We start from the raw sequence: 26,473 nt of genomic DNA on the forward strand, positions 1-26,473 counted from the left end.
AAGAACTATTAATTATAGGCAAGAACCTATTAATGTATTTTAGTATAAACGACTGATTCCAGTTTCCATTAACTGTTTGTAGTCATTCACTTACTTACAACAATAAACACAATGTGAATAAGAATATCAAGCACAGTGTCTTTGTCTAAGATCGAACAGTAATTCACTGAGGATAGTTACAAAACCATCTGACCGACATAAGTAGCCAAATTTCTCAGGAATCTTTATCTTTGTCTTTAAATTTGTTGAATTGTCAGAGTCAGTTCACATCATTATTATTATTGCCTTCGTCTGCAGCAATAAACTTGATCTCAGCATTAGCAGTCCTTGAAGCCATGCTACTATCTCTGACCTTGTGTTTAAACAGGAATGGGAAGGTTTTTCTAAAGGACTTTTGAAAGCTCGCTCCCATAAAGCCATAAACTATGGGGTTGACTGAGGAATTGGCGTAGGACATGCAGTTAGCCCAGGTCTTGATCTTGTACATTGTGTAGTTAGGTTGGTACTTTGGATAGAAGGATTGGAAAAGCACAAAGATCTGGATGGGACCCCAACAGATGGCGAAAAGAAGGACAATCACCACCACCATCTTGGAGACTTTGCTCCTGATGCTGATCGTTCTTTCAGACAGGAGGTTGACCTGAGAAGGAAATCAGAGCAGATTTTTTGTCACATTTTTCATTAAGAAAAATATTTTGATCATGGCCTTAGTTGTGGTTAGACCATTTAAGGTTTTTTTTTGTCAAACATTAATGTTCTTTGGGGTATGACACCACTTGGACAACATCTATATCTTCAATTAGAAAAGAAATGGGGAGTCCAAAAGGGGTACACCTTTTCAATTTTTCAAGGAGTCTATTTTAATTTACTTCTGAATAAGTTGATGCCAGCAGAATCTTCACATTGCAGGGGGGTAAATTCATTTCTAGCCAGGAATGAAGACCATGCACTTTCTTTTCTCTACCTTCAAGATTTTGCTCAGTGATTATGAATCCTGATCATTAGACATGATTTTTTAATATTGATAAAGTAAAACAACCTCCTTACAGTAAAAATAATTTCAGTAAAACTATCTTCACATCATTGTTCAAATGAAGATTTTAAAAGTAATTTCTTCTTATCGACTGCAGACACAATCTTTAAGAATTGGCATAATTTCTGATAATGATAAGCTGCATAACCGGATATAAAACTCCAAGCCTCAAGGGCCAGTGTCCTGCATGTTTTAGATACATTTTTGTTAAACACACCTGAATCAAATAGTCGGATCACTAGAAGGACTCTGCAGAATTCGGTTGCGTGCTGAGAAGGTGACTCAGGTGTCTTAGATCATGGGACATATCTCAAAGATGCTGGACACAGCCCTCGAGGATTTGAGTTTGACAACCCTGCTTTATAGTGGCCTGTGCATCTTATTTACACTTTAACAAGGAATTGGAGTAACATGGCCTTCTATCTGCTACAAGTAAACACAATAATGTAAGGATTCCTGTCTGTGAAGCTGCTGTGTACATTCCCATGATGTTAGCCTTGCTCCCTCTGCTGCATGGGCAATCAAGTCTGAGCAGTTACACCTGTGATGGTTTATATTACAGCGAGTATCTGCACATGGGATGTGGACTATATATTTCAGGCTTTCACAGTGTGCAACCCCTATGTTAGTGAAAGATGGTAGTGTTTGTAGACCTTCCAGGAATCCTTCTTTTGCCCTCTTGATCTTGAACTGTCTTGTTCCTTTTTTCTGTTGTCTGGCATGCCCCTGTTGGATATTCCTAAAGCCTACTGATCTCTTGAAATCTACCTCCTGCCAGACATGCGCAATGTGGAGTCAACAAGTCATCTCCATGTCATTTATTTAATCTACCCAGCCAATTAACCAGGTGAGTCCAATCTGCACAGGTTAATTCATTGTGAAAATTGGACTCACCTGCTTCAGTGGCTGGGTAGAACAAATACATGACATGGAGATGACTTGTTGACTCCACATTGCCCATGTCTGCCTCCTGCCTTGCCTCACAACCGAGTCTGTTGGCCACTGACCCTTTCTTGATTGTACTGTCAATCATTTAGGAACAAACCCTGGATCTCGGTTCTGCCTCTTGCCTTTGTCAGTCTGGAAATCTCTGCTTTGTCAGGGGCGTCCTGTTACTGATTCTGTCAAGTAGATTTTGTATTTGAAACCTTCAAGAAAACACCGCCCCCTGTACAGTTTCTCTGTGCATGACCGCCAGACTGACAATGATTCCCCCACTATTCTTTGCCATGTCTAGCAGCATTAAAGGCACACTATGCAACATTTTTCAGTTAATTAATGTGTTCCATAACGTTTTGGATGATTAAATGAGTCATTTCAGGTTGAACAAAGGTATTCTCGGCCGCCCTGGTGGTCTGTGGAGGAAATACCGCACTTGCAATTGCAGGAGCCCTTGGCCCGCACCCACAGGCTCAGTAGTCTCGCGAGAGTCGGTCTTGCTTTACGGCGAGAACTGCTACATGCCCCCAGTTAAAAGCATGCTCGTTGCTAGCGCAGTGGCGATATTTGTGCAGTTATCATGGCGGAACCAGCGTGAAAACAGTGAAAGCCCATGTCGGAGCAGGCAAGAAAGAGGAAAAGGGCTCCGGACAGAGAGAGGAGTCTTACACGGGTGAACATCGGGCAAGCTTTTTCCGAATGGCGAGAGCTAAAATAAAAAGAAGGCTGCAAGGCTGACGCGGACCTCGCGTTTCTGCTGATGCGATTGTAAGTAACATTGGAATGGTTTCTCTCTCTCTGTGTGCATGTTCATACTTTCACTGTGTTAGTCATTCGTTGCGTTCGCCTGTCTGCTAAGCTCAAAACAACCGCGCCTGGCTTGACGGAGAAACCAGGAGAACAGCTGTGCATATTTACGACAGTGCACTTTTAATTTCGCCCTCTGGCGGGAGCCTCGCTGGAAAATCAACACCGGTTGCATAGTATACCTTTAATATTTAGATCAGTCATTCAGTGATCTGAATCATCTAAACAGTGCAACTGGGATAAATCATCAGAGACAGCACAATTTCACAGCTTTTGAGAAGGGAATCCAGTTCCAGTCAGCTCCTGTTCCTAATACTAAATGTTACTTTTGAATACATTTTTTTAACCCTTACTATGTGTGTCAGCTGAATTATTGGGTCTCCTATTCTGCCCAGGCATTATACAAAAATGTCCATTTGGTCTTTTTTTTAAGATTGTAGAAGTTTAGTGGATTTTGCTTTTTTTAAATTGTATATACAAGTCAAGCTTGGAAATATAGATTGGTAGTTCAGAATAGCAAACAAAACAAAAAAATATGCAAATGTAACATTTGTTTTAGGTTTTTGTGGTGAATCCTTGTGTAGTCTCTTTGGCAGCTCCAAAGTTTATATCTGTGCAAATGTTGGATATCTCATGGCTATTAACTACTAACGACAATCATCAAAACAATATCACTTAATTTTTTTATTTAGGAGAAACTTTTTTTTTATGTTTTACCTGATAATTGTTGTCAACAGGCTCTACAGTGGGTTGACCTACTCTCTTTACCATCATAGAGTAGCAGAAAGAAATTGTGAGCACCGGCAGCAGGTAGGCGGCAATAAACTGGTAGAGGATAAATGCACGCTCATGCGTCTTGGAGGGAAATCTCTCCATACAATATTGTCTCGGACCATACCAGTAGCCCTCCTCTATCCGCTGGTACATTAAAATTGGGGTGGAAAGGATGAAGGAGCCTGGAGAAATTAAATATACTTGTATTTAGAAAAACACAATTCTTTTACACATTTAGTATTGTTTTTGTTACATTTTTGTTTTTCTGTATATCAGCATAGATAAATCAAAGTTGCATACCAATCCAAATGCAAACACTGACTATCATGGCCACTTTTGGAGTCCGGTGACGGAGAGATTTAAGAGGATAGACTGTGATGTAACATCGGTCTCCACTCATGGCAGTCAGGGTGATACATGTTGCTTGCACCGTCACCTAAGAAGGAATCACAGTCAAACACATTTTATATATGGACTCTCATTATGTTTCTTAAACATATAAAACAAAAGCATGGTGTGTAGGAGGTGTATTAAATAGCTGACTTTTAAATAAACAACAAATCAATACACCTATAAGAATTATGTTAAATAGGGAACACATGTAAGCACTGAAAACAGACATCTGATTCTTTGCTGTTTCATAAAACCACTCACGATGTTTTTTTTCCTGATCCCTTTGTGAGAATTTCCCAAATAATAATGCAATACTACTGCATTATATCGAGGATATACTTAATAGAATACCATTACTTAAAAATTGTATTTATTAAGAAATTTTCACCTCCAAAACCGCAAATTTTCAAAATCACTGCCACAATAGGTATACATCAGCTTGGGTGGTTTAGGAAAGTTAGTCCATGAAAACTGTTAAAATATATGATAGATATGCGTAGTGTAGATTGGAGATAGAAACCAGCATCCCTCACGACGCCAGCAGGGATAAGTGTGTCAGAAAATGGATGGATGGATGGATGGATGGATGGATGGATGGATGGATGGATGGATGGATGGATGGATGGATGGATGGATGGATGGATGGATGGATGGATGGATGGATGGATGGATGGATGGATGGATGGATGGATGGATTATAACCAAATACTAAAGACAAGCAGTGTCTTGTGATTGCAATCCTGTACATGCTGACTCCTTGGTGAGGTTTGCACTTCTATATATCTTGCATCTCTATGTATTAATATGTACATGCCCCCTCTAACATATTATAATAAACAACAATTTAAGTTATGTTGTGGGGGAAAAACAGTATTCAACTATTCGCTTCCGTTAAATAAATGGAGGTTGATGGATTTCACTCAGTCGGCATTTCATTACATCTTTGCAAAGAGAGAACAAGACATCATTATTGCATGGTAATCAGCTCTGATCTGGCTAGCGTTTGTCTTCCTTACTTACAATAATAGAAAGTATTCAGAGTTAAAACACATTACAGACACTTTGGTTAAACAGTAACATATTATGAATAAACCTTGAGAAAGGATCTGGCTTGTTATGGGAATAGTATTTTCTTCTATGCAAACACTCCTCACTCAGACATTTTGTGGCCTTGCAGGTGAAACAGATTGAGTAAAAACATTTTTCAGTGGATAAATAGCATAACTTAATGTATGAAATAAGAGAAAAATAAATTTTCTTACTACAGTTATCATAACAATGCACACAACACATATCTATACTTAACCATGTTACTAGATTACTATGAACCCATTTAAGAGCTGGGTAAGGGTGTAGAAGTAATCAATGTGTCTCCTTTGTAGATTCTGCACAGTGATACAGTTTGTAGCACTGTTTCCTTGCAGAAAAAAGCTCTTGGATTTAATTCCCAGTCTTCCTACATGGAGTGTGAATGTTATTTCTGTACACCTATGGGTTCTCTTTGGGTACTAAGACTTGCTCCCACAGTCCAAAAAAAGAGAAAGTACATTATTAGGTTAACTGGCCTCTCCAAATTGCCCTTAGGTGCTAATGTGTGTGTAGGGTTATACACTCTGTGCAGAATTATTAGGCAAGTTGTAGTTTTGAGGATTATTTTTTATTATTGGGACACAGTTGTGTTCTCAATCAACCCAAGACTCCTTAATATCAAAGTTTCATATTTTTGGAAGTTGATGTGTTTTTGTTTTTTTGTTTTTAGATTTGGCCGTTTTATGAGGATGTCTGTGTGTGCAGGTAAATATTACGTTACGAATTATTAGGCAAGATAATAAAAAACAAATATATACGCATCTCACTTTTTTTATTTTCAACAGATAAACCAATGTAACAACTCAAAATTCAGAAATAAACATTTGCGACATTCAAAAACAAAAAAACTAATCAGTGACCAATATAGCCACCTTTCTTCACCATGATGCTCAAAAGCCTTCCATCAATAGATTCTTTCTTGATCTGTTCGCGATCCATATTGCCTGCAGCAGCCACAGAAGCCTCCCTGACACTGTTCAGAGAGGTGTACTGTTTTCCCTCCCTATAGATCTCACATTTCATGAAGGACCACAGGTTCTCGATGGGGTTCAGATCAGGTGAAGAAGGGGGCCATGTCATTATTTTTTCTCCTTTTAGACTTTTTCTGGCCAGCCACGCTGTGGTGTACTTTGATGCGTGTGACAGAGCATTGTATTCTCATGAGTGTGGTCTTTTTTCATTTTCCAATAAAAAATAAAAAATAAAAGCATTTTAAAAGAAACACTTTTGAAAATTTCGGATTCATTATTTTCCTGTTTTGTGTGTCAACTTTCACTGTTGCTAGGCTACAGAGTGTTCACAGAGAAAGCTGCAGAAGGCTAGACCTGTTTGAATTCACAGCCTAATCTCTTTCGATCTCCTTATTTTCAAGGACTTCGAAGGATCCAGTCCAGGTAGATTGCATCCTTGGAAGCCCATAAATTCAAACACAGCCTGACTCTCGTTAAAAGTTGAGAGAGAGACTAAGAGAGAGAGAGAGAGAGTGCAAGAACCGTCCTTTTCCAGGACCTGGTTTAGCAAAAAAAAAGCTTGGCTAAGTGCATGTGTATGGAGGATAAAGTGCCAAAATTAAATAAATTTATGGGGTTAACGCGAATCGAGTCGCCACCTACTGTATCAGAGTATGTTTACAACCTGTGGATCACAGTCTCTGTAATCGATTTGCTTCGCCTTAATGTGCAGGGTGACCAATCAGGTGTTAGATAACCGCCCCCTAACTTTGATGGGTAAGTTTGACAGATTCTTTTAATGGTTTCGATGCACTGCGACACAGGACCATGAAATAATTAAATACACACTGAAATAATTATATATATTTTTTTTATAAAATGAAGACGTATTTTATTAAATTAATGACACATTTATATATTTAATTCCTTATTTATTTAATGAATTACACATTTAATTAATTGTTTATCGCTGTATTTATTTATTTAATTGTGGCACTTTATATGAGTGACGTGGTTTTAATTAATGAATGACACATTTATTTATTTAATTCCACATTTAATTAATTATTGACACATTTCATTATTTATTTTATGCTGTATTTATTTATTTAATTTTGGCACTTTTTATCCTCCATACATCTGGCGAGGCTTACACTTTATTCCGCTTTCCCTACCTCTTTTTTCAAACGTCAGACCCAAAGACAAGTTTTCTGTCCAAAATCACTGATGAACTGCATAGCAGCATTGTATCTGCAGCAATTGTAGTATCTAGGCAAGAGCCAAGGTTAGCTGTTTTATGAATTGCAACATAAAACTGATTAAAACTAAACTAAAACCTTTTTAAGTTTTAGTTAACTAAAACTATCAAATATAGTAATGACTACAATGTTACTAAAACTCATCAGAGTTTTCGCAATCTAAGATGGCTGTCAAAACAATACTGCAAGGGGTGAGGTGAGCAAGAGGAATCCAGGCTGAGGTGGAACATCTGTCTGATGAGGCGTGCCATATGAGGGAGCTGAGCATTACCCTGGAGTTAGCAGGAATGCAGATGAGGTTTGCAGTTTGCAAATGAAGGTAGAGTTCTGGTTTAAGCTCTTAGGTGAGTTAGGGCAGCAAAACAGCCTGGATGAGAGTAAACAGAGAGCTGAGTAGAACTGTCAGCAGATGTTTCGCAAGCAGTATAAAAGAATAAGCTGTTAACAAGCTCTAAGGTTAACAAAGCACAGGAGAGCAAGAGATCACCATTGATGTGTAATCATCCAGTGGAGAGTGGAGGTCCTGGCCTTCCTTAAATACTTCCAGCTTGATGACCCAAAAGAGCTGGAAGTGCTCCAAAATGCTCCCGTCAGAGAGGGGGGGGCATGGACACACAAATAGATCATGGCACTTTTAGATATTTAATTCAGTCTGCACTATTGCCACCTTCTGCAGGTGTTTTTATTATGTTTGGAGCATCATATTAAGATATAAAAGGACTGGTTGTAAAAAAAAAAACTGAGAGGGGTCATCATAAGTTCAGCACTTTAGCTGCTGAGAAAATGATCCCATAAAAAATGATATTGTAATGTGTAGGACCCATGTTGTAATACACCGCACTTGGAAAAATATATGGTGATTCAAATCTAGATATTTACTAGCAAATTTAAGTTTGGAAAATAATTGTTGGATTATTTAAAGCAAACATACAGTGATTATCAGGATTATCAGATTTTATTAACAGAGAGCTTCAATCCATGTGAGGAAGCAATGCTGTTTTTATTATTGTACTTTACTCTTAACATACAAATCTTCACCTTTCTCCATATTTTCATGTTATATGCATCAACTGTATTAATGTGAAGGTTGAAGTACAAAAAGGTTAAAGTACAAGACAATCTTTTTGATTTTGATATCCAAATACTGTAGATATAGAGTAGAATTTAATGTTCTTGTCCTGGTAAACCAATTTAGAGGTAATGTGTTGGATGTACTGTAATCTGACCTAAAACTGTAACTTCATATTACATGATGATATTTTTTTGGCCTACCTGTTAAGCTATAACATTGCTGATAACTTCATGCCTGACCTTTTTTGCATTTTTGAAAATGTTATTTGCTGATTAACTTGGTCCACAGCGTTTTTTTTGTTTTATTTTGTTTTGTTTTTGTCTTTCTCTGATACATCAGAAGGATAATATTTTAGCTTTTTAAGAAATCCTTTAAATCAAAATGTTTAAATACATTGGTATTATTGTGGATTTGAACTTAGATTTGGGAATTACCATGTAATCTTTATACAGTTTTTTAAGCTTATGAACCCCATATATCTACTGTACCCAGACCTAAGTTGGTAGATATATCTAAACAAATTAGGGCCATCAAACCTTTACCAATTTCCTTATATTCAATTGAATTCAAAGAAATCAGTAGGCTGGATAGGTAAGATTAGGTGGTTGAATGCCATTAAAATAATTTGAGTTCAATCAGAGGATTTTGAACAGCTCTGAAGAAGGGCAAACAGAAAGGCTTAAGGTAGTTCAATAATAAACTCAAAGTAAACAGAAGAAGACATAGAGTAGCCAAACACTAAGGGGGAAAACATGAACAATGATCTAAGAGCAGTCTTTTGAATAACTGCATTTCATAGTGTTAGTTTCTCATTAACTGAGTAATCAAACTAATTATTTTTCCCATACTGGTAAAGATGCTGTATTACTTCCTGTTATTGGGACGGTTATCTGTGCTATTCGAAATGACTTCTTTCTGTTTTCTCTACAAGGGCGGATAATGAGAGCTGAGATAGAGGCATAAGTGTCTCCGACTGAGGAGCTGTAATGTGAATGGTTGTTTAGCATTCCTTTGTTACATTTACATGGAAATCAGCAATCAAAATAAATAGCCGATCAGACTAAAAAGATTTTATGTAAATATGCCAGTTTGAATATTTTGATCAGATTCGGCAGGATCAGAATAAAATTGTATTACGACTTCACAATTGAAAATTGAAAAAGAAAGTTATTATACATGAGTCAAGATGACTAACGTTTATGCATCACTGCATCAACGTGACATATTTTCGCTTTGTGTGGCTTGCTGCACCGGCTAGATGCTGTTGGTATATTCCGATTTGCATGTTTCAATTACACACTTTGTGCATTCTTCATGTGCTTCTTATTATTTATTAATGTATTTTTAACAATTAAACGTAGTAAACATTTAAAAAATTAAGATTATAATGAATCTGTTATTCTAATCAAATCAGATTAATAATAATTAGATATTTCAGGTACATTGGATTATACTGATTGAGGGCTAACAGCCTTTAATCATTATAATTAACAGTTTGGATTAATAAGTGAATTTTGAACTCATTTATCTCACACAGGAGGAATTTGCCTCTGCATTTCACCCATCCCCTTGGGGAGCAGTGGGCTGGCACTGTGCAGCACCCGGGGAGCAGTGTGGGGTTAAAGGTCTTACTTAGAGACCCAGATTGCAGGCTGTGGGGATAGAACTGGGTATTCGCAACCTTCTCAGAGCACATGGGCAGTGCTGTAATCACTAGGCCAACACTCCCCTATTGTTCAATAATTATTAACTAAATTTACCAGCAGCTATGGTTGCTTAAACCAGTTGTGGAACTAGGCATTGTTTAACCACAAGTTAATTATTTTGATCTATATAATTTTAGTTGGTAATTATCAGTCTATAATTAATAATAAATGACTGTTTATCAAGGGCGTAGGTTTGATTTGAACTTTGGTAGGGACAGCTTAGCAACAGCACAGAGTCAATAACAACCATATGTTCAACACCTTTCGCAGAATTGTTTGATTAGCACGTTTGGAGTCGATTGTCATGATCTGGCTTGTTTGCTCCTCCCTAATTAGTAATTCCTCTCACTTGCCATTTTCCCTCCCTGCCTCAATTACAATTTATTCCCCTCACCTGTTTCCTCTGGTTTAAATTCAATTCAGCCTGAGCATTCAGTGTCAGATCATTATTTGTTTTTCTTTAGCCTCTCTGTTATTTTGATTCCTTGGTTCATGTTTTGGATCCTGGCGGCCAGTGGAAAGAGGGTTTTGTGTTTGTCTCGTCTCCTGATCGTCCACTGTTCCTCCCCCGCTGAGTCCTCTGGGTTTTTGGCTCTATATGTGGGGAGGTTCAGTTTTTATCCAAGTAAGCCTGGCTCCAGGGAGGAGACCAGTTTAAAGGTCCTCCATTCAAGTTCTGGTTCCAGGTCCTGTCTCTGCTACCCTCTGCCACTGAGCCAGCCCATCTGCACCTGATCCCGTCTGCTCCTGTGCGTGACCACCTGGTCACGCTTCCAGTCCCAGTCAGACTCGGAACCCGCCTGGGAGCTCTTTGATGCATGGAAGCCTGGATCCTGCCACCTGTCTGTTCCAGCCTGATCTGGATCCTGTTCCTGTCTGTTCTGAATCCCTGACCAGGATCGGCTTCCTGCAAGACCTCTGGAACTGCAGCACTGGGGACATTCTAGGACCGGACTGTTAAACTAGAGTGTCCCCTCCTGCAGTATCCGCAAGCCACAGCTCCGCTTTTGTTTTGGTTATGTTATTTAATAAACGTTTTGAACTTTCCTACTGACTTTCTCTCCTTGAATACTGGGTCCATCTGCATCGGTTCATGACATCGATAGAAAAGGCAGTTCCATCCACCAGGGTTTCTTCTTTTGAGGAACTCTTATATTAGTAGAACAGTGTAAGACTCGGTGGCCCAACTGACTACAATTGAGAGTCCCTCCCTCAAACAACAATGGCGCTCTGCAGGAGGAAGGCAAGACCTATCAAGCTCAATAGGTTCCTCAAGCAAAACATATGGACTGGAATACAAAGGGGAAGCAGACTCAGGAGTGGGAGTATGCCAGGACTTAGAATCACCTGTCACATTGTGTCTCCTTTGTTTCTGTGAGAAGTTGTTTGAAGAAGCCTGTTCTCTCCTACATTCATAAAGTCTTTTTTCAATCTTATCAAAAAGGATATAAGAGAGTCCGAATCCTAAGGTAAATCCAACAGTGCCAAATTATCCTTGAAAGAAAGACCATTTAAAAAGGCATCAAAAAGAGCGGCTTGGTTCCAATGACTGCCAGCTGCCAAGGTACAAAACTCAAAAGCATGGTCCAAAACACATCACATGTTCTGACCACCTCCCACCCAGGTCTGGTGTGCTGAAAAATATGGGTGTAACTCTTAGTGAAAAGATCAAGTGACCCACAAGTGGGAGATTTTCGTTCCCAATCCTAAGTGGCCCATGCTTCTGCTCTGCCAGAAAGATGGCTGATTATGAAAGCAATCTTGGCTCTTTCAGTAGGGTAGGAATATTACTGAAAATGGAGGCCCAATTGTGTCAAAAATGTCTCACACTGACCAGAGTCCACAGAAAATTTCTCCAGACAAGCAAGATGAACAGGAGGGAGCGGAAGCGATGAAGGCTTGGCAGAACAAGCTTCTCAAATTTGACTGAACCAGATCCTGATTACTGGCAGGCTGGTCAGAGGAGCAGTCGACCAGGAAGCTTAATGGGTCTGTGACAGCGGACATGAACTGCTTTGTTGTATATTCAGCCCTTTAACTTGTAAAAAAGCAAGTTGCTATTCCTGTTGGTAGATCAATCTCCCCTGGCCACCCAAGACATTTAAAACAGAGTAGGAGTCCGCTGAGTCGATTGTTGGCCAGTTCATACTGTCTTACAACTCAGAAAAGGGAGGACTCAAAAGCAGGCTTAAAAACAGTTTGTTTTGTTTGAAATAGGAATGGAAAAGAATAAATAACACAAGTAGCTTTTTACTAACATGAAAGCACCTGACAATCTGTTTTCGGCTTCCGCTTTGACAGACATGTTTAGGGTTGGGCTGCTGTCGCACATTTATTACTGTTTGGTTGGCTCATCTGATCCACTTTCCGGGGGGCTTTCCTTGGATACAGACTGTTAAGGGTTCATTTTCCCCTGTCTTTTTTTCTTTAAATAACAACATAAAAAACAACAAAAAAGCATCAAAGAAGGATGAAAAACTTGCAAACTGAATAATAAATCAAATGCTTCAACTCTTAACCTGTATCTGAGTCCTAAATTCGCAAGGAGAGGAAATCAGGTAGTAAACCCACAATGGCAGAGTTAACAGAAAAAAGCAAGGAGAAAATACAGGAAAAAGCTATCACAAAATGAAAACCACACTTCAAAGGATTATTGGGAAATATGTTTTTTCTTGTCATTTGTTTTAATTTTTTTTTCAGATTCGGGTTGTGAATGTAATATTTTGGTCTTGCCATTTAATTCATTTATTGTATTTTGTGTCATACTAATGCCTTTTTATCTGTTCTCTGTATTTTTTTTTTCTTGTGATAGTTAAGCTTTTTCACTTTTTTATATAAACATATCTTTTGTTTTTCAATTCAGCTCAGCTATGATAATTTCACTCCTTACCTTAATCACCAGAGTTTACACTCTCCCTGAGATGATCTAAATCTATCTGATTAAGCTCTCATGGCTTTAGGGCCACTTGTCTTCCTTTGCACGGTACTTTAGCTTCTTGGGTTTCATTGATCCATGCTGTCGTCTTCCTTATTACACAGATTCATGTCTGGTTCATGTTTATCAATGTGGGAAGTTTCTTTATTTTCATTAATTCTCTAATCATTGTGCAGCTTCAAAATTTCTCTTTGCAATTTGGTCCGACTCAGACACCCATGTCTTCCATTTACTGCATGCTTTGCTGTTGCTTTCTGATTCTTTGTAACCATTTTTTTAGAATCCTAAAAATGTGTATGCATTTTTTGTTTTTTCCAGCTTTTATGCCCTGCCGGCTTTTGTGTCTTTCCTCATAAGGGTCCTTATATATATAGTCAACCAGCCATTTCCTCCTGTTAAGTTTGATTTCAGTTTGTTCTCTTTCCTCACAGCTAGACGCTGTAACCAATCAACCACCTGCTCCTCATTCATAATAATATCTCCAGGTAGAATCTCTTCTGTGGTCAACTCTTAGCTTGCTTTTTTTTTGTTGGTCCTGGCAGTATCTCCCTCAGTCTCCATGTAACCGGCCTTTTAATTTTCACCTTATATAAATAAAATCGATAGTTTTTAGACTGCAGTCAGTTTGAAAGCAGCTACTTATCTTCCTTTTTCTTATTTCATAGGGTTTGCTAAAACATAATAACTATGGATTGGAATAAGAAGTATTGCAGATATTGTATTATGTCACTCTTGTGAGTTAATAGAAACAAACTTTGAGTACATTTTGCATATACTTATGATAATTGCATTATTGCATAAATAAGTAAAGTAGAGATTAACACAAATGTGCTTAATTCCAAAGCTATTTAAGACCCCTGCTGATGAAGATTCTATTTAAGACTAACACAGCTTGTACTTGTAGCTTTATTTACTAACAAGATCAAATGTTGGCTAAAACCCTATTAGTTCAAAGTGGTTCTGAATTATGCTTTTGTTAAATTATTGAATATAATGAATAAATGTACTTTTTTAATGAGAACAGTAAAATCCTGTCTAAATAAAGAACTGTTGTCGTTTTTACACACAATACAAAAGATCTCGCATACTTTTTTGAGGGTAAAAAAGGCGGTATCAAAAGTAACTAGTAACTTTATTATTGTGTATAAGTAGAATAACAGGTTATTACTCTTTTAAATCAGTTGTTAACTTAACAATAACCCTTATACATACCTACTATGCCCCCCTTAACATTTCTGAACTGGCATTTGTATATAGCAATAGTGACCTTATTCAGGGTATTTTTTTAGATGATTTTCTATGACACACATTTTAGTTAGCCAACTTATCTTTTAGTTGAACAATTTATTATCAAACCTAAAATGTAAAACAATGCATAACAATTTGCTAAAAGACAACTTAAGAAAATGATTGTCTATGCATTTTGTTTTACTTTTTTAGCCCTATCATTCTTCTACCCCATACTTTAAAGATTCTATCCCTGCAAATTGAAGAGATTTTTTTAGTCTTAAAATGACATAATATACTCACTAAAAACTGTAAAGTTGTCTACAAAAAGCCTTCAAACTAATCTGGATACATATTTTAATTGTTTTTTGTTTTTTTTTTGTTTTTACATACATATTCAGTGCAATGAAAGAAATTACACTTGAGCATTCCTCTTCTTGATTCCCGAGACTCATTCCCTCTCCAGACTCTCCAAGTTCTCCAGAGTCATTTCATCTTCCAACCAATAAGCTTCAGAGGTGTAGCCCGAACATTTTTATAAGGGTGGCCAGGTAATAACTAATGCAAACTGAGGGGTGGCCGAAAGTGGATAGGCACCAGAACCTCAGGGTAACTCTACACTGTTCCAATGGGAAAATTAACAAGCAAAACATCCATATTTTTAAAATGAAGACAAACTATTCTTTCCCATAGCTTTTGCTGTCATGATCTGCTGTGGTAGCTGGCCTTAATTACTCATGCCTTTCACCTGCTTCACTCTTTCCAGCTCCTAATTATCATTCATCTCATCCACCTGCCAGTTTGCCTTATATTGGGCTCGGTTCCAGCTATCAGGGCCAGATCATTAGATGTTGTTTTCTGTTAAGTCCTGTTGATTCTAGGGTTTATGTTCTGGATCCTGGCAGCCAGAGGAAAGATGTTTTTTTGTCTGTCTCGTCTCCTGCTCGTCCACTGTTCCTCCCCTGCTGAGTCCTCAGGGTCTTTTGTTCTTTACGCGGGGAGGTTAAGTTTTTATTCCAGGATGCCTGGCTCCAAGGTGGAGACCAGTTTAAAGGTCCTGCTTAAGTTCTGGTTACACGTCCTGTCTCGTCCTGTCCCTGCCCTTCTGTACCTGATCCTGTCTGCTCCTGTGCGTATCCGCCTGGTCACGCTTCTGGATTCTTAACCTGCCTGGGAGCTCTAGGATGCCTGGAAGCCTGGATCCTGCTTGTTCTGTCTGTTTCTGCCTGTTCTGAATCCCTGTCCAGGATCGGCTTCCTGCAAGTTCTCTAGGACTGCTACACCAAGGACACTCAGTAATCCATACCGCGTCTGTCTTCAGTCCAGCGGCTGGATTGTGCCCATTTCCAGGGAGATGGACTGGACTGTTGAGTGTCAGAGATTGGGCGGTGTCAAGCCCCCCTCCTGCAGAATCCAAGAGTCGCAGGTCGTTGTAGCTCCACTTTAGTTTCAGTTTGTTTATGTTTTTATATTAATAAACGTTTTGAACTTTCCTACTGACTGTCTCACCTTGAATACTGGGTCCAATAAAAAATATTAAAAATATAAAAAAATTAAAAATAAAATACTGGGTCCATCTGTCCTTTTTTTGACATTTGCAAACAAATACAAAAATATATTTAAACATCCATGCTTTCTAGATAAATGGTATATGGAATAAAATTCTTTTAGGTTTGAGTTCTGGGGCAAACATCTTTTCCATTGTCATTTCTTACTTACTTTTATTAATAATCATTATGCATAAAACTGATATTTACAAGTATTAATACCTACATAAATTAACTATTTAATAAGCTTTTACTAAAATATTTATTTATCTATGATTTCACTGAAGACTCCAAGACGAATCTTCTTTACCCCATATAACATAAAATGTAACTCTGAAAAAAGCATGAATTCTGTACTTATCATCTTTAATGTAAGTATATTGATGTGCATAATTAACCACAGCGTTTTTTGTCAAATAATTGTTGATATATTAAAATGTTTTGAACATTCCACTTGAGAGGTATCACTGCTGCCATCATCTGTAGTAGAGGGGGAAAAAATGTTAGGGGTGGCAACAGGGGTGGCCAATGATTGGCTAAGGGTGGCCATGGCCACCCCTGGCCCCCCATCTAGCTCTGCCCCTGATAAGCTTAGAGAATGCTTAGTTATTCTTCAGTAGTCCCTCTATGTGCTCCATTCTTACATAATAGGTAATGATCACAAGTGAACCTAAACAACTATTGATTTTGTTGCAAAAGCTGTACTTTACAGTTGACAAGTGAAAAAGTTTTAACCAGTAAAATAATTCCTGTTGTCAAAGCATTTTCATGAACAATAGTCAGTGATGGTATGAACGTCTTCAAGATTATAGCTAGTGATGCATGATGTCCACCTTTGCGAATGGATAGTTAAATGCAGTTTAACCATCACTGATGGTTCTAATCCCATAATGCTATTGGATTAGAACCATAGCATTTTTTGCCAGGTAGAGCAGTCATATGCTATCAGATTATGTGGAAAATGTTTAACCTGTTGGACTGGTAAGATGCGTTGACGGCTTTTTCCTGAAGAGGTTCCCAGCACTGGGCACTGGGCTATTTAACCTTGCTTGTTTTCCAAGCACCTTAGACCCAGACTGGAGCTGTGTCATTATAACCATATAACTTATTGTTTGATCAACCCCATCCCCACATTAAAAAGATGTGTATCAATAATCGTCCAACGCACCAGTTAAACATTGGAATTAATTGATTTAAAGCAAAACAAGCAGGTTAGAATAAATATAAAACATTATTTAGGATTAAAGACAAGAGAATGAGTCAGTCTGTTACCTGTTGTAGAAAGGCAACAAATTTGCACATGAAATTGCCAAAGATCCATCCGGGGAGGGGATAGAGAGTGGCAGTGAAGGGGACACAGCAAACCAAAAAGATAATATCGGTAGCAGCCAGGTTTGCTGAAGAGAAAGAAAAATGAATGTCAGGTTAACAATCTGCATAAGATATGCTCGAGTGTCTTTCACATAAAAAGGTATGGGCACAAGCAAGACAGCCCAATCAGTTGATCAGTGTCTGCTTACAAACTACTTTTACATCAGTAAATCATCACAGGCTGAGAAAGAAAATACAGACAGACAGACAGACAGACAGACAGACAGACAGACAGACAGACAGACAGACAGACAGACAGACAGACAGACAGACAGACAGACAGATAGATAGATAGATAGATAGATAGATAGATAGATAGATAGATAGATAGATAGATAGATAGATAGATAGATAGATAGATAGATAGATAGATATTTGGAACAATCTACAAAAGAGTTTGTATTGTAGTGTCCAGATGAAAGTCAAACCCTAGTAAAAGGCACATCACAGTTTGTCTGGAGTTTACCAAAGGCCACTTGAAGGACTCTAAGACCATGACAACAAAAAGCTCTGGGGCCTGATATACAATACTGAATAGAACTGTCTGTCAGTCTCAACTACTGCAATGTACAACAAGTCATTACAATTTACATAAAAACTCCCATATTTCTAATAGGCACAAGTCATCCCACAAACTAACGTGAAGAATAATCAATGTTCAAAATGATGCAGGACCTCACAAAAATGAAAATAATAAAATAAAATAGAAGCAAGCCATCGCGCATAGTCTGCTCTTTGACATTGAAAAAACATTTATGCTCCTCTGCACACAGACTAATATGGATTTAACCAGATCGAAAGGAATTTTTACATTAACATCTAACCAAGGCTTTTTCTATTATCTTTCAAAGTTAGGTTGCATTATTATTTAAGGCTAAACTCTTAAAAAAAAAACAGGTAGGTAAGCTTTGGTGGTTCATAGATTATTTCTCTATTTACCACACACTTTCAAATCTCTCAAAGGAGTGGCTTCAGAACCAGTTTTTTAATTTGAGTGGCCAAGCCAGAGTCCAGACTTGACTCCAAAGAAGAGGGTCAAACCACCTTAAGATAGATGAACCAGGCAAGTGTCAACATATTCTAGAAGACTTTGGGCTCTGATTGCTGTTGAAGGTAGAGTGCTATAGTTAATAAGCAAAGGTTGTGAGTAATAGTATTCATTACTTCTCTGTTTATACTAAATTTGAAGTCTAGACTAGTTGTCAGACACAGAATCCTCCCACTTTCCTAAAAAGTCTATAGACTTTCTTTTTAAACCTTTATGTGACTCATACCTTCGAGCAATGGGAGTATCTATTTCCTTTGCAAATCTCAGGTTAGTTTGTATTGCACCAATTCACAACACATGACATCTTAAGTCACTTTACAGAGACAATTCAACCAGATCATACAGTCAGATTGGTTCACAGTTTTCTGTCTCAGGAAAAACAGCTGACTGCATCAACTCATTAACTCTAAGGCAATCCCTCAAGCATGCATGTAGCGACAGTGGAGAGGAAAACTCATTTAGGAACTTATGTGCCTGGATAGTTTCCTCTGCCCAAAGTTCAATGACAGCCTCATTATCTGCATCATCCCAGGTTGCACCACGCTCTTTTTATGCCATTTATTGTTAATAGGCTGAGAAGAATTTTGTGTTGTGAACAAGATCTGTGAATTGCAAAGCCAGACACACTGGAAAACACATGAAATGAGTCAGCTGACTGTAAATAGGAGTTGACGCGGGCTGCTCATCTGCTCTTTGTTATCAGAGAACTGAGCCGCAACTGAAGCATGCCAAACCCTAATGTTAAACTAGTACTAGATTTAGCGCAGTTACAGTAGGTTGTGTCTGGCACGGTCCGGTTAGGTTGCATTTAATTTACACTCAACAGTTATCACAGTTACTGTGTTCAGACTGTTCTCAACATGGTTTCACAAGGATAGTGTAAATGGAGCAACAGGGGAAAAAGAGGCAGGGACACAAAATGCAATGTTTCAGAGACATCCAGGCTGTGAACTAAAGAAGAAAAGGACTGCCTTTAAAAAGTGTGAAATTCTAAATGGATAGAATATCTGTCCCTTTAAAGTACCAACATTTGGAACTTATAAACAATGGTCTTAGTTTTCTAAAAAGAACACTAACTTTTGTACAGTCTGAACCAATCAAGTTGACATTCATGCATGATACATGATGAAACTTTAGTCCAGATCTGTCACTGGTATCATGAGCCAAGAGACTGCCTTGGAATCATATGTTTTTTTTTTTCATTGTGAGTGTTTGTTTTTTTATGTCTGCAATTGTGTTAATCATTTTATGGACTATTTATCAGTCTTTATATCCACAATCAATTAAGCTTGGGAATTTAAATTCTAGTCATAAAAGCCAGAGCCCAGAAAATGCATTGATGTGTTGATAACATATCAGTCAGAGGTCTGCAGTCTGGCTCACATCTTCCTCCTTTATCCCTCAAAGCGGCAAAGATGTCAAACATAATTCCCATTTGTTTTATTAGCTGATCTAATCCCATTCCAACCTATGTCTGATGATGTGGTTGCAAGTGAAATTATGGTGAATATGTCACTCTTTTAGTGCTGTGCCGCTGGGATATATTAACCAAGATCAAATTATTCTCAACATCCAGACTGCAATATACAAACACAGACACTCTTAGTTCATGCACAAGGTCACCTAGCTGCAAAAACATTATTTTAATTCACAGTTAGGTGTTTTTTTCTCCTATTATTTCTTGCCTCTGTGAATGAAACCGAGGTAAGTTATAGTTTTGTTAATAGCTGGTATCAATACCTGTCGGATTGCAAAGATATCCATATTCATGCCTTTATCTCCATGTAGTATTTTTATGCATATCTTTTGTCCTTGGTGCTTCAAATAATGAGCTGGTTTTAAACACTACCATCAGATTCATGAGATGTGATATGTCGCAGTTTTTCATGTCCTCTTCCGCATCTGCAGTATACTCATTTAGCCTCATTCAGGTGTGAGCACACAAAAGTGGAAAAACAATCATTGTTCAGCAGCAAGGTTTGGGAGCACATATTGATTTGCAGGGGCTTCATTAACTAGACACTTGTGAAATCTCCAATGTGCATGCTTTATGTTCAAATAAAATCCACACAAACCCTTTAATGATTATATTCTTCTAAAACTGGTTTTATTTAGAAGAGATTATCATGTTTTCAAGGCTTAGAGCAAATGCAAAAACTCACTATTATGTACATTAAGTCTTGGTATATCAGGATATTGTATGACATATTTTACTTTTAACCCGATACAACTGAAAATCATCATATCTTTTTTAAAGTGGTGCATAATCAAATGAAAAAGAAAAAAGTGAAAAAAATTTTAACATTATTTTTTTTTACATCTTGGTAAACAAACTAAACATCCTCAAGAAGAATGTTAACAGTCAGGTCAGAGTATGGTAAGGCAAAACGGCAAACTTAATTAGACATGCATGTGTGCACCAAGCTTGCAGGTCCGGGAAGCAGGGCAATGATCAAACGCAGTCAAGATCCACAATATAACTATGAGGAGAAGCTTCAAAGATTCAAAACCCATGTGGGAGAGTCAGTTAAAAACACAAATAATGGTGTTACACTCCAAAAATCTGACTTTTGTGGTAACGTATTTTTTGCCAAAAGCCATGTAGAGGAAACAACATCATATGGAAAACTGAACCTGTCACCTTCTTTGCAATATCTCAGTAATGATGGAAGATCCTTACATTACTCTGAACACACCACCCTGACATGTAATATTTTGGTGGTATAATGTCCTGTTGTTGAGATCATCTTGTGCAAATAGAGCCTTACATGTTTCTTTTGGAACATTAATAAACGTAGCTATATAAATATCAAGAAACACAGCACATGGACTGGTGATGAGAGGACAAAAAGAAAGTGTAAAGATATGTGCTTTAATGCTTTCTCATGGTAGAGGTATCATAATGCTGTGGGTATAATTTTCTCCAGCACATGGACAGCTGTTGAGTTACTTGTTGAAAAACAACAGGAGAAGAAAAATCCACTTTTTACATTTGATAGACTAAAAGACAAAAAAACAACAACCCTTGAACCGCAAATGAATGCAAAGATGGCCCTACTAAAAGATTGGCTTAGAGAATTGAATACAAATGCATGTGTTTCAAAGTTAATCTTCGTAAATAAAGCTGAAAACCGTCTGTCGTTTTCCTTGGTATATTCCATAAAAACCCTCCCAAAATCCTAACCCTAAAATGTTGTAAAATGTCATATCTTATGAATACTTTTGACAGGCACTGTGTATCATTCCTTCTAGCATTCTTTGTCTTCTTTGTGATCAGTGTTGCCGGTAACGCGTTACTTAGTAACGCATTACTGTAGTCGGACTACTTTTTTCAATAACGAGTAATCTAACGCAACTACAATTCCAAAACTAGTAGTCAGATTAAAGTTACTTTTATAAAACACCTTGCGTTACTACTGCGCGGGTTGTTTAGGTCTACCATAAATTTTTTCTTTTCTTTTTTTTTGTCTATCTCTTACGAGGTACGTCATATCTGTTCCGCGGCGCCAAAATCAGATCAAAGATTCTATCTCGTCAGATCAGATGTGATGTGAACAATGAACATGGAAGGAGAGAAGTCCGCCTTTAGCAGCTGGAAATACAGGCATTATTTTGAATTTATTTCGGTTAAGGATGACAACATTAAGGTCCGTTGTACACTTTGCGCTGGTGACAGAGTGTTGTCTACATTCAAAAACACGACATCAAACCTAAAAAAACATCTGGAGAAACAGCACAGCACAACGAAGCTGACGGAGCAAGTCCCACCCGCAAAAGACACAGATGAAGGAGGTCCCAGACCCAGCAAGCAGAGGAAGCTGGATTTCGGTGTAAAACCAGTAAGTGGGGCGGAGTTGAACAGGATGGTTGGGCATTATGTGGTCGAGGAAATGCTGCCTGTGAATACTGTTGACTCACCATCGTTTCGAGCCATCATATCTAAGATCCCTACCAGTAATGATACCGAGCTGCCTCACAGAACATGCTTTTCTAGTTACCTGGACAAACAATATGAAGCGATGGAAAAAAATCTGAAGGCTGCGCTACATGAGGTCGATTTTGTGTCAACAACAGCTGATATTTGGACAGCTAACAATAAAAGTTACATCGGGGTGACATTACACTGGCTTAGTAAAGACACGTTAGAACGTAAAAAGGCCGCTTTAGCATACAGAAGAGTGCGAGGGAGACACACGTATGACGTAATTGGACAAGAAATTGAAGACATCCACTCGGCGTATGGGATTGGGAACAAGGTGGTTGCAACAGTGACAGATAACGGCTCGAACTTTGTTAAGGCGTTTCGAGTTTACCAGGCTGTGTCTAGCGATGATGAGATGGAGGAAGAGCCAAACCCCGATGATGACGTCACGTTTTTACCTATGGCAGAACTCTTGTCAGCTGAACATGAAAGTGATGCCGAGGCGCAGATTGTGCTTCCTCCACACCACAGGTGTGCTTCCCACACAATCAACCTAATTTCCACAAGCGATGTGGAAAAATATTTAACATCTAATGCGGACATTAAGGTTGTTTACAGGAGCAGCACAGCAAAATGCTCAGCTCTTTGGACAAAAGCAAGTAGGTCCACCAGCGCATCAGAGGCAGTAGAGGAAGTCAGTAGAAGAAAGCTCCTGGTACCAACCTCCACTAGGTGGAACTCATTTTTTGATGCTTTGAAGAGGGTTACAGAAATCCCCATGAATGAGCTGAATACTCTGTGCACAAAGCTGGGAGTGAAATGCTTCAAAGAGAGAGAATACCAATTCCTTAATGAATACTGCACGGCCACAAAGCCCCTGACTGTGGCTCTGGACATTCTCCAAGCAGACTGTCCTTATGGAACTTTATTACCAACACTGGAAGTCCTGATGCAGAGGACCCTGGCTGTCAAAGATGCCCTTTCCACCATGACCGCAGGCCTTCCAGATGCTATAGTGCAGGTATGATCCACGTTTAAGCTATTCCACTTAACACTATACACATTCACAATGAGAGTCAAAATGCTCACTTATGCCAATATTATGTTCAACAGTGTGCTATTTAATAAAAAAAAAAATGAATAAATAAATAAATACACATACACAAACAAATGGGATATTTACATCACAGCACAAAAGAGAAAAAAATGAAAAGAGAAACAGAAACACAGACAGACAGGTTATTGCACGTATCCTAAACATAGCAATTTATTTTTATTTTTCAGGCGGTCAAGACCCGGTTTGGTGATCTCCTGCAAGACAGAGATGCCCTTCTAGCAGCTGTGAGCTGCCCAAAATTCAAACTCAGGTGGCTGAGAGATGCCGATAGGAGGGAGCAAGTCAAACAGCTTCTAACCGAAGAATGCCGCGCAACTGCTCCTCCAATACAGAGCTCTGCCAGTGTGGCCAACACAGCTGTCACCCAGGGTGAGATGAACTTCTTCAATTTTGAGGCAGAGCCAGAGGAGACCTACTCTGCAGAAAAGGAGGTCATGAACTACCTGAGCTCATCCCATGATCTGCAGATCCTGCATCGGTTTACAAACATCAAGAAGATCTTCATGAAGTATAACACTCCAACCCCATCCAGTGCTCCTGTGGAGCGTCTCTTCAGTCTGGGGGGTTTGGTACTCACGCCAAGAAGAAATAGACTGTCTGACCAGAGGTTTGAAAAGCTTCTGTTAATGAGGTACAATCAGTGGTTCACCTGCCCCACCCAACAGTTCCTTGCATACTTACAACTAAGTGAAGTCATGAATACAGATACAGGTTTGATTTTTTTTGTAAAACTCCTTGCTGTTCTAATGTGGGACAACTACAGGTTCATTAAAATGTTAACTATAACTTCAGTGTTACAGTAATTCATACAGATAAATTCAATCAGAGTTAAATGCATGGAGTCAAGAATGTCTATTGTATTTTGTTTTTGTTTAAAGAAGTGTTTATGTCAAATTGAGCCAAGAAAAGCTACTTTATTTTTTATAGGAAGTATTTAAGTTGGATTTAAGGGAGTCAACAAAACCGTTTTATTTGTAATAAGTATTTCAGTTAAATATAGTGAAGAGTATTTTGATTTTTTTTTATATGGTTTTATTTCCCTAAAACCAATTTTTGCTGCTCTAATGTTAGACAACTACAGGTTCATTAAAATGTTAACTATAACTTCAGTGTTACAGTAATTCATACAGATAAATTCAATCAGAGTTAAATGCATGGAGTCAAGAATGTCTATTGTATTTTGTTTTTGTTTAAAGAAGTGTTTATGTCAAATTGAGCCAAGAAAAGCTACTTTATTTTTTATAGGAAGTATTTAAGTTGGATTTAAGGGAGTCAACAAAACCGTTTTATTTGTAATAAGTATTTCAGTTAAATATAGTGAAGAGTATTTTGATTTTTTTTAATATGGTTTTATTTCCCTAAAACCAATTTTTGCTGCTCTAATGTTAGACAACTACAGGTTCAATGTGATGTTCAATATAGGCCTACATGTTCATTCATTTATCCTGAAGGAGGGGGGGATATTAAGCCTATGTACTACTTTTATTTGTAAGAGTTTTTTGAAAAAGATATTTCAAGTAAAGTCAAGAAAGACTGTCTTTTATTTATTCTTCATTTAAAAAACAAGTAAGCCTATTTCCAGAAAATGTTTGCAAATGTTGGAGTCAATAAAGTGAGTATTGGCAGAACTGGTGGTCATTTTCATGTTATAGGGCTGGGCCGGGGATCTGCTGAAAGTAACTAAAAGTAATCTCATTTAGTTACTTTTAAAAGCAAGTAATCAGTAACTTAACTAAGTTACTTTTTAAAGAAGTAGTCAGTAGTCGGATTACTGTTTCAAAGTAACTATGGCAACACTGTTTGTGATACACCATGAATAAAACATTGGGCTCTTAAAATATGCTGCTGTAAACATGTTTTTTTCAGGGATGTGCGTGCAATTTCCAGTAATATCACACAGAACCACATTCTGATATAAAATACATGGACTGGCCTGCCTAATCTTTCCACTTGCCAAATGAATGAAAAAAAGCAACATTTCGTTTGATTTGAAAGCTACACTGCTTTTGCAGAAATTATTGTGCAAACATCACTTCTTAAATTCTTTGTCACTCTTTTCCTCTACTACTAGCAGAGTGAAATAAGGGATGAAGAGCCCTGTCAGTCTAATTGTTGCTTTACTTATTGGCTGATTATTTTATTGACACATTTTAGAAAGTCATGGTATCTCACTCTCATGTCCTCATGTATTTCTGTCACATTTTTCACTGTCTAAAAATAATAAATATAGTTTAAGCTTACCTATGTAGAAGTTGGTGGCAGTTCTCATCTGCCTGTGTTTAGAAATAACATAAATAACAAGAGAGTTGCCCACTAGTCCAACCAGCATAATGAGAGAGAAGAACAGCGGAACCAGCCAGGCGTCTGTGAGAAATGGATGCTGGTTCCCCTCCTCATCTATGTCATATGAGCGTCTTACGAGAGATGCGTTTGCTTCTGATCCATTGAGCCCGACCTGATCTGTGGAGTTCCATGGCTCCTCAAACATTGTGTTAGAAAGAAGGGTGGCTGCAGCGAGGGAAGATGAAAAAGATACTGAGGAGGGCAGGTTGTGGATTATGAGAATATTTGTGTTGCAATATGCTTGCTTTATGTCCACTTTCCTCTGGGGCTGAGAACGAAGGTCGAGAAAAACAAGGAGAATCCAATAAGAAACTTGAAAAACTGTGATTGTGAAAGGTTTGAGATTGCAGCAAAATTTGGAAATTCAAGAGAAAATGTAATAGAATACGTATAATATCTGTCTGCAAAAAGTTCTAAACTCCCAAATTAGAAAAATAAAAACTACAAAAAAACAAATTTCTTTCAAACTCAAATTGCAAACATAGTGACAGAATCGATATTTTTGCGGGGGGAAAAAGGAGCGTTTCCAGAGCCAGCTGACATAGTTATGTCACCAATGCATGACTTAAAGCATGCTGGGTCACGGTCTAGTGAGATCTGCCATCCACCAAACAAGAATCCAAGTGCAGACAGGCAGAGAGAGGTTTTCTCTGAGCTTTTTCACAAGCAAGAGTCCACAGCTTTTTTAAACCTCTCCTCGTTTCATATCCCTTCCTTTCAGAGTGAACCAAACCTTTCAGCGCTTCCACATACTTTGAAAAAAAAAAAGAAAAAGAGCAACTTGATGAATCAGAGATGGTAAAGATGCTTATCAGTGTAGGAGTTAAGGTTTGTTCTTCGGTCCTGACAAACTGTGCTTAAAAAAGGAAACAACCCCAAGCATTATCAGCTTTTTGTCCTCCCAGCAGAGCTTAGTTGATTTTCCTTTGTTTGTGCTTCAG

The 26,473-nt window shown here is 38.1% G+C and overlaps 1 protein-coding gene across 1 annotated transcript; it reads right to left on the minus strand.

Moving 5' to 3' along the window:
* Positions 1 to 26,473, minus strand: kiss1ra (KISS1 receptor a). The gene is made up of 5 exons (XM_038274317.1): positions 25,431 to 26,473; positions 17,004 to 17,128; positions 3,854 to 3,989; positions 3,497 to 3,735; positions 1 to 640 (listed from the first exon to the last, which is right to left on the minus strand). Exons 1-5 carry the CDS (start codon positions 25,675 to 25,677, stop codon positions 260 to 262), a joined length of 1,128 nt encoding a protein of 375 aa, XP_038130245.1. The 5' UTR covers positions 25,678 to 26,473; the 3' UTR covers positions 1 to 259.

This window comes from Cyprinodon tularosa, unplaced genomic scaffold (assembly GCF_016077235.1).
Source record: "Cyprinodon tularosa strain WSP-4 unplaced genomic scaffold, ASM1607723v1 ctg908, whole genome shotgun sequence".
NCBI classification, from domain to species: Eukaryota; Metazoa; Chordata; class Actinopteri; order Cyprinodontiformes; family Cyprinodontidae; genus Cyprinodon; species Cyprinodon tularosa.

Coding starts and splice junctions, on each gene's coding strand:
- kiss1ra (XM_038274317.1), bottom strand. CDS start 25,677: ATGTTTGAGGAGCCATGGAACTCCACAGATCAGGTCGGGCTCAATGGA. Junction 17,129..25,430: donor TGCCACCAACTTCTACATAG/GTAAGCTTAAAC, acceptor CTTTCTCTTCAG/CAAACCTGGCTGCTACCGAT. Junction 3,736..3,853: donor CAGTGTTTGCATTTGGATTG/GTATGCAACTTT, acceptor TAATTTCTCCAG/GCTCCTTCATCCTTTCCACC.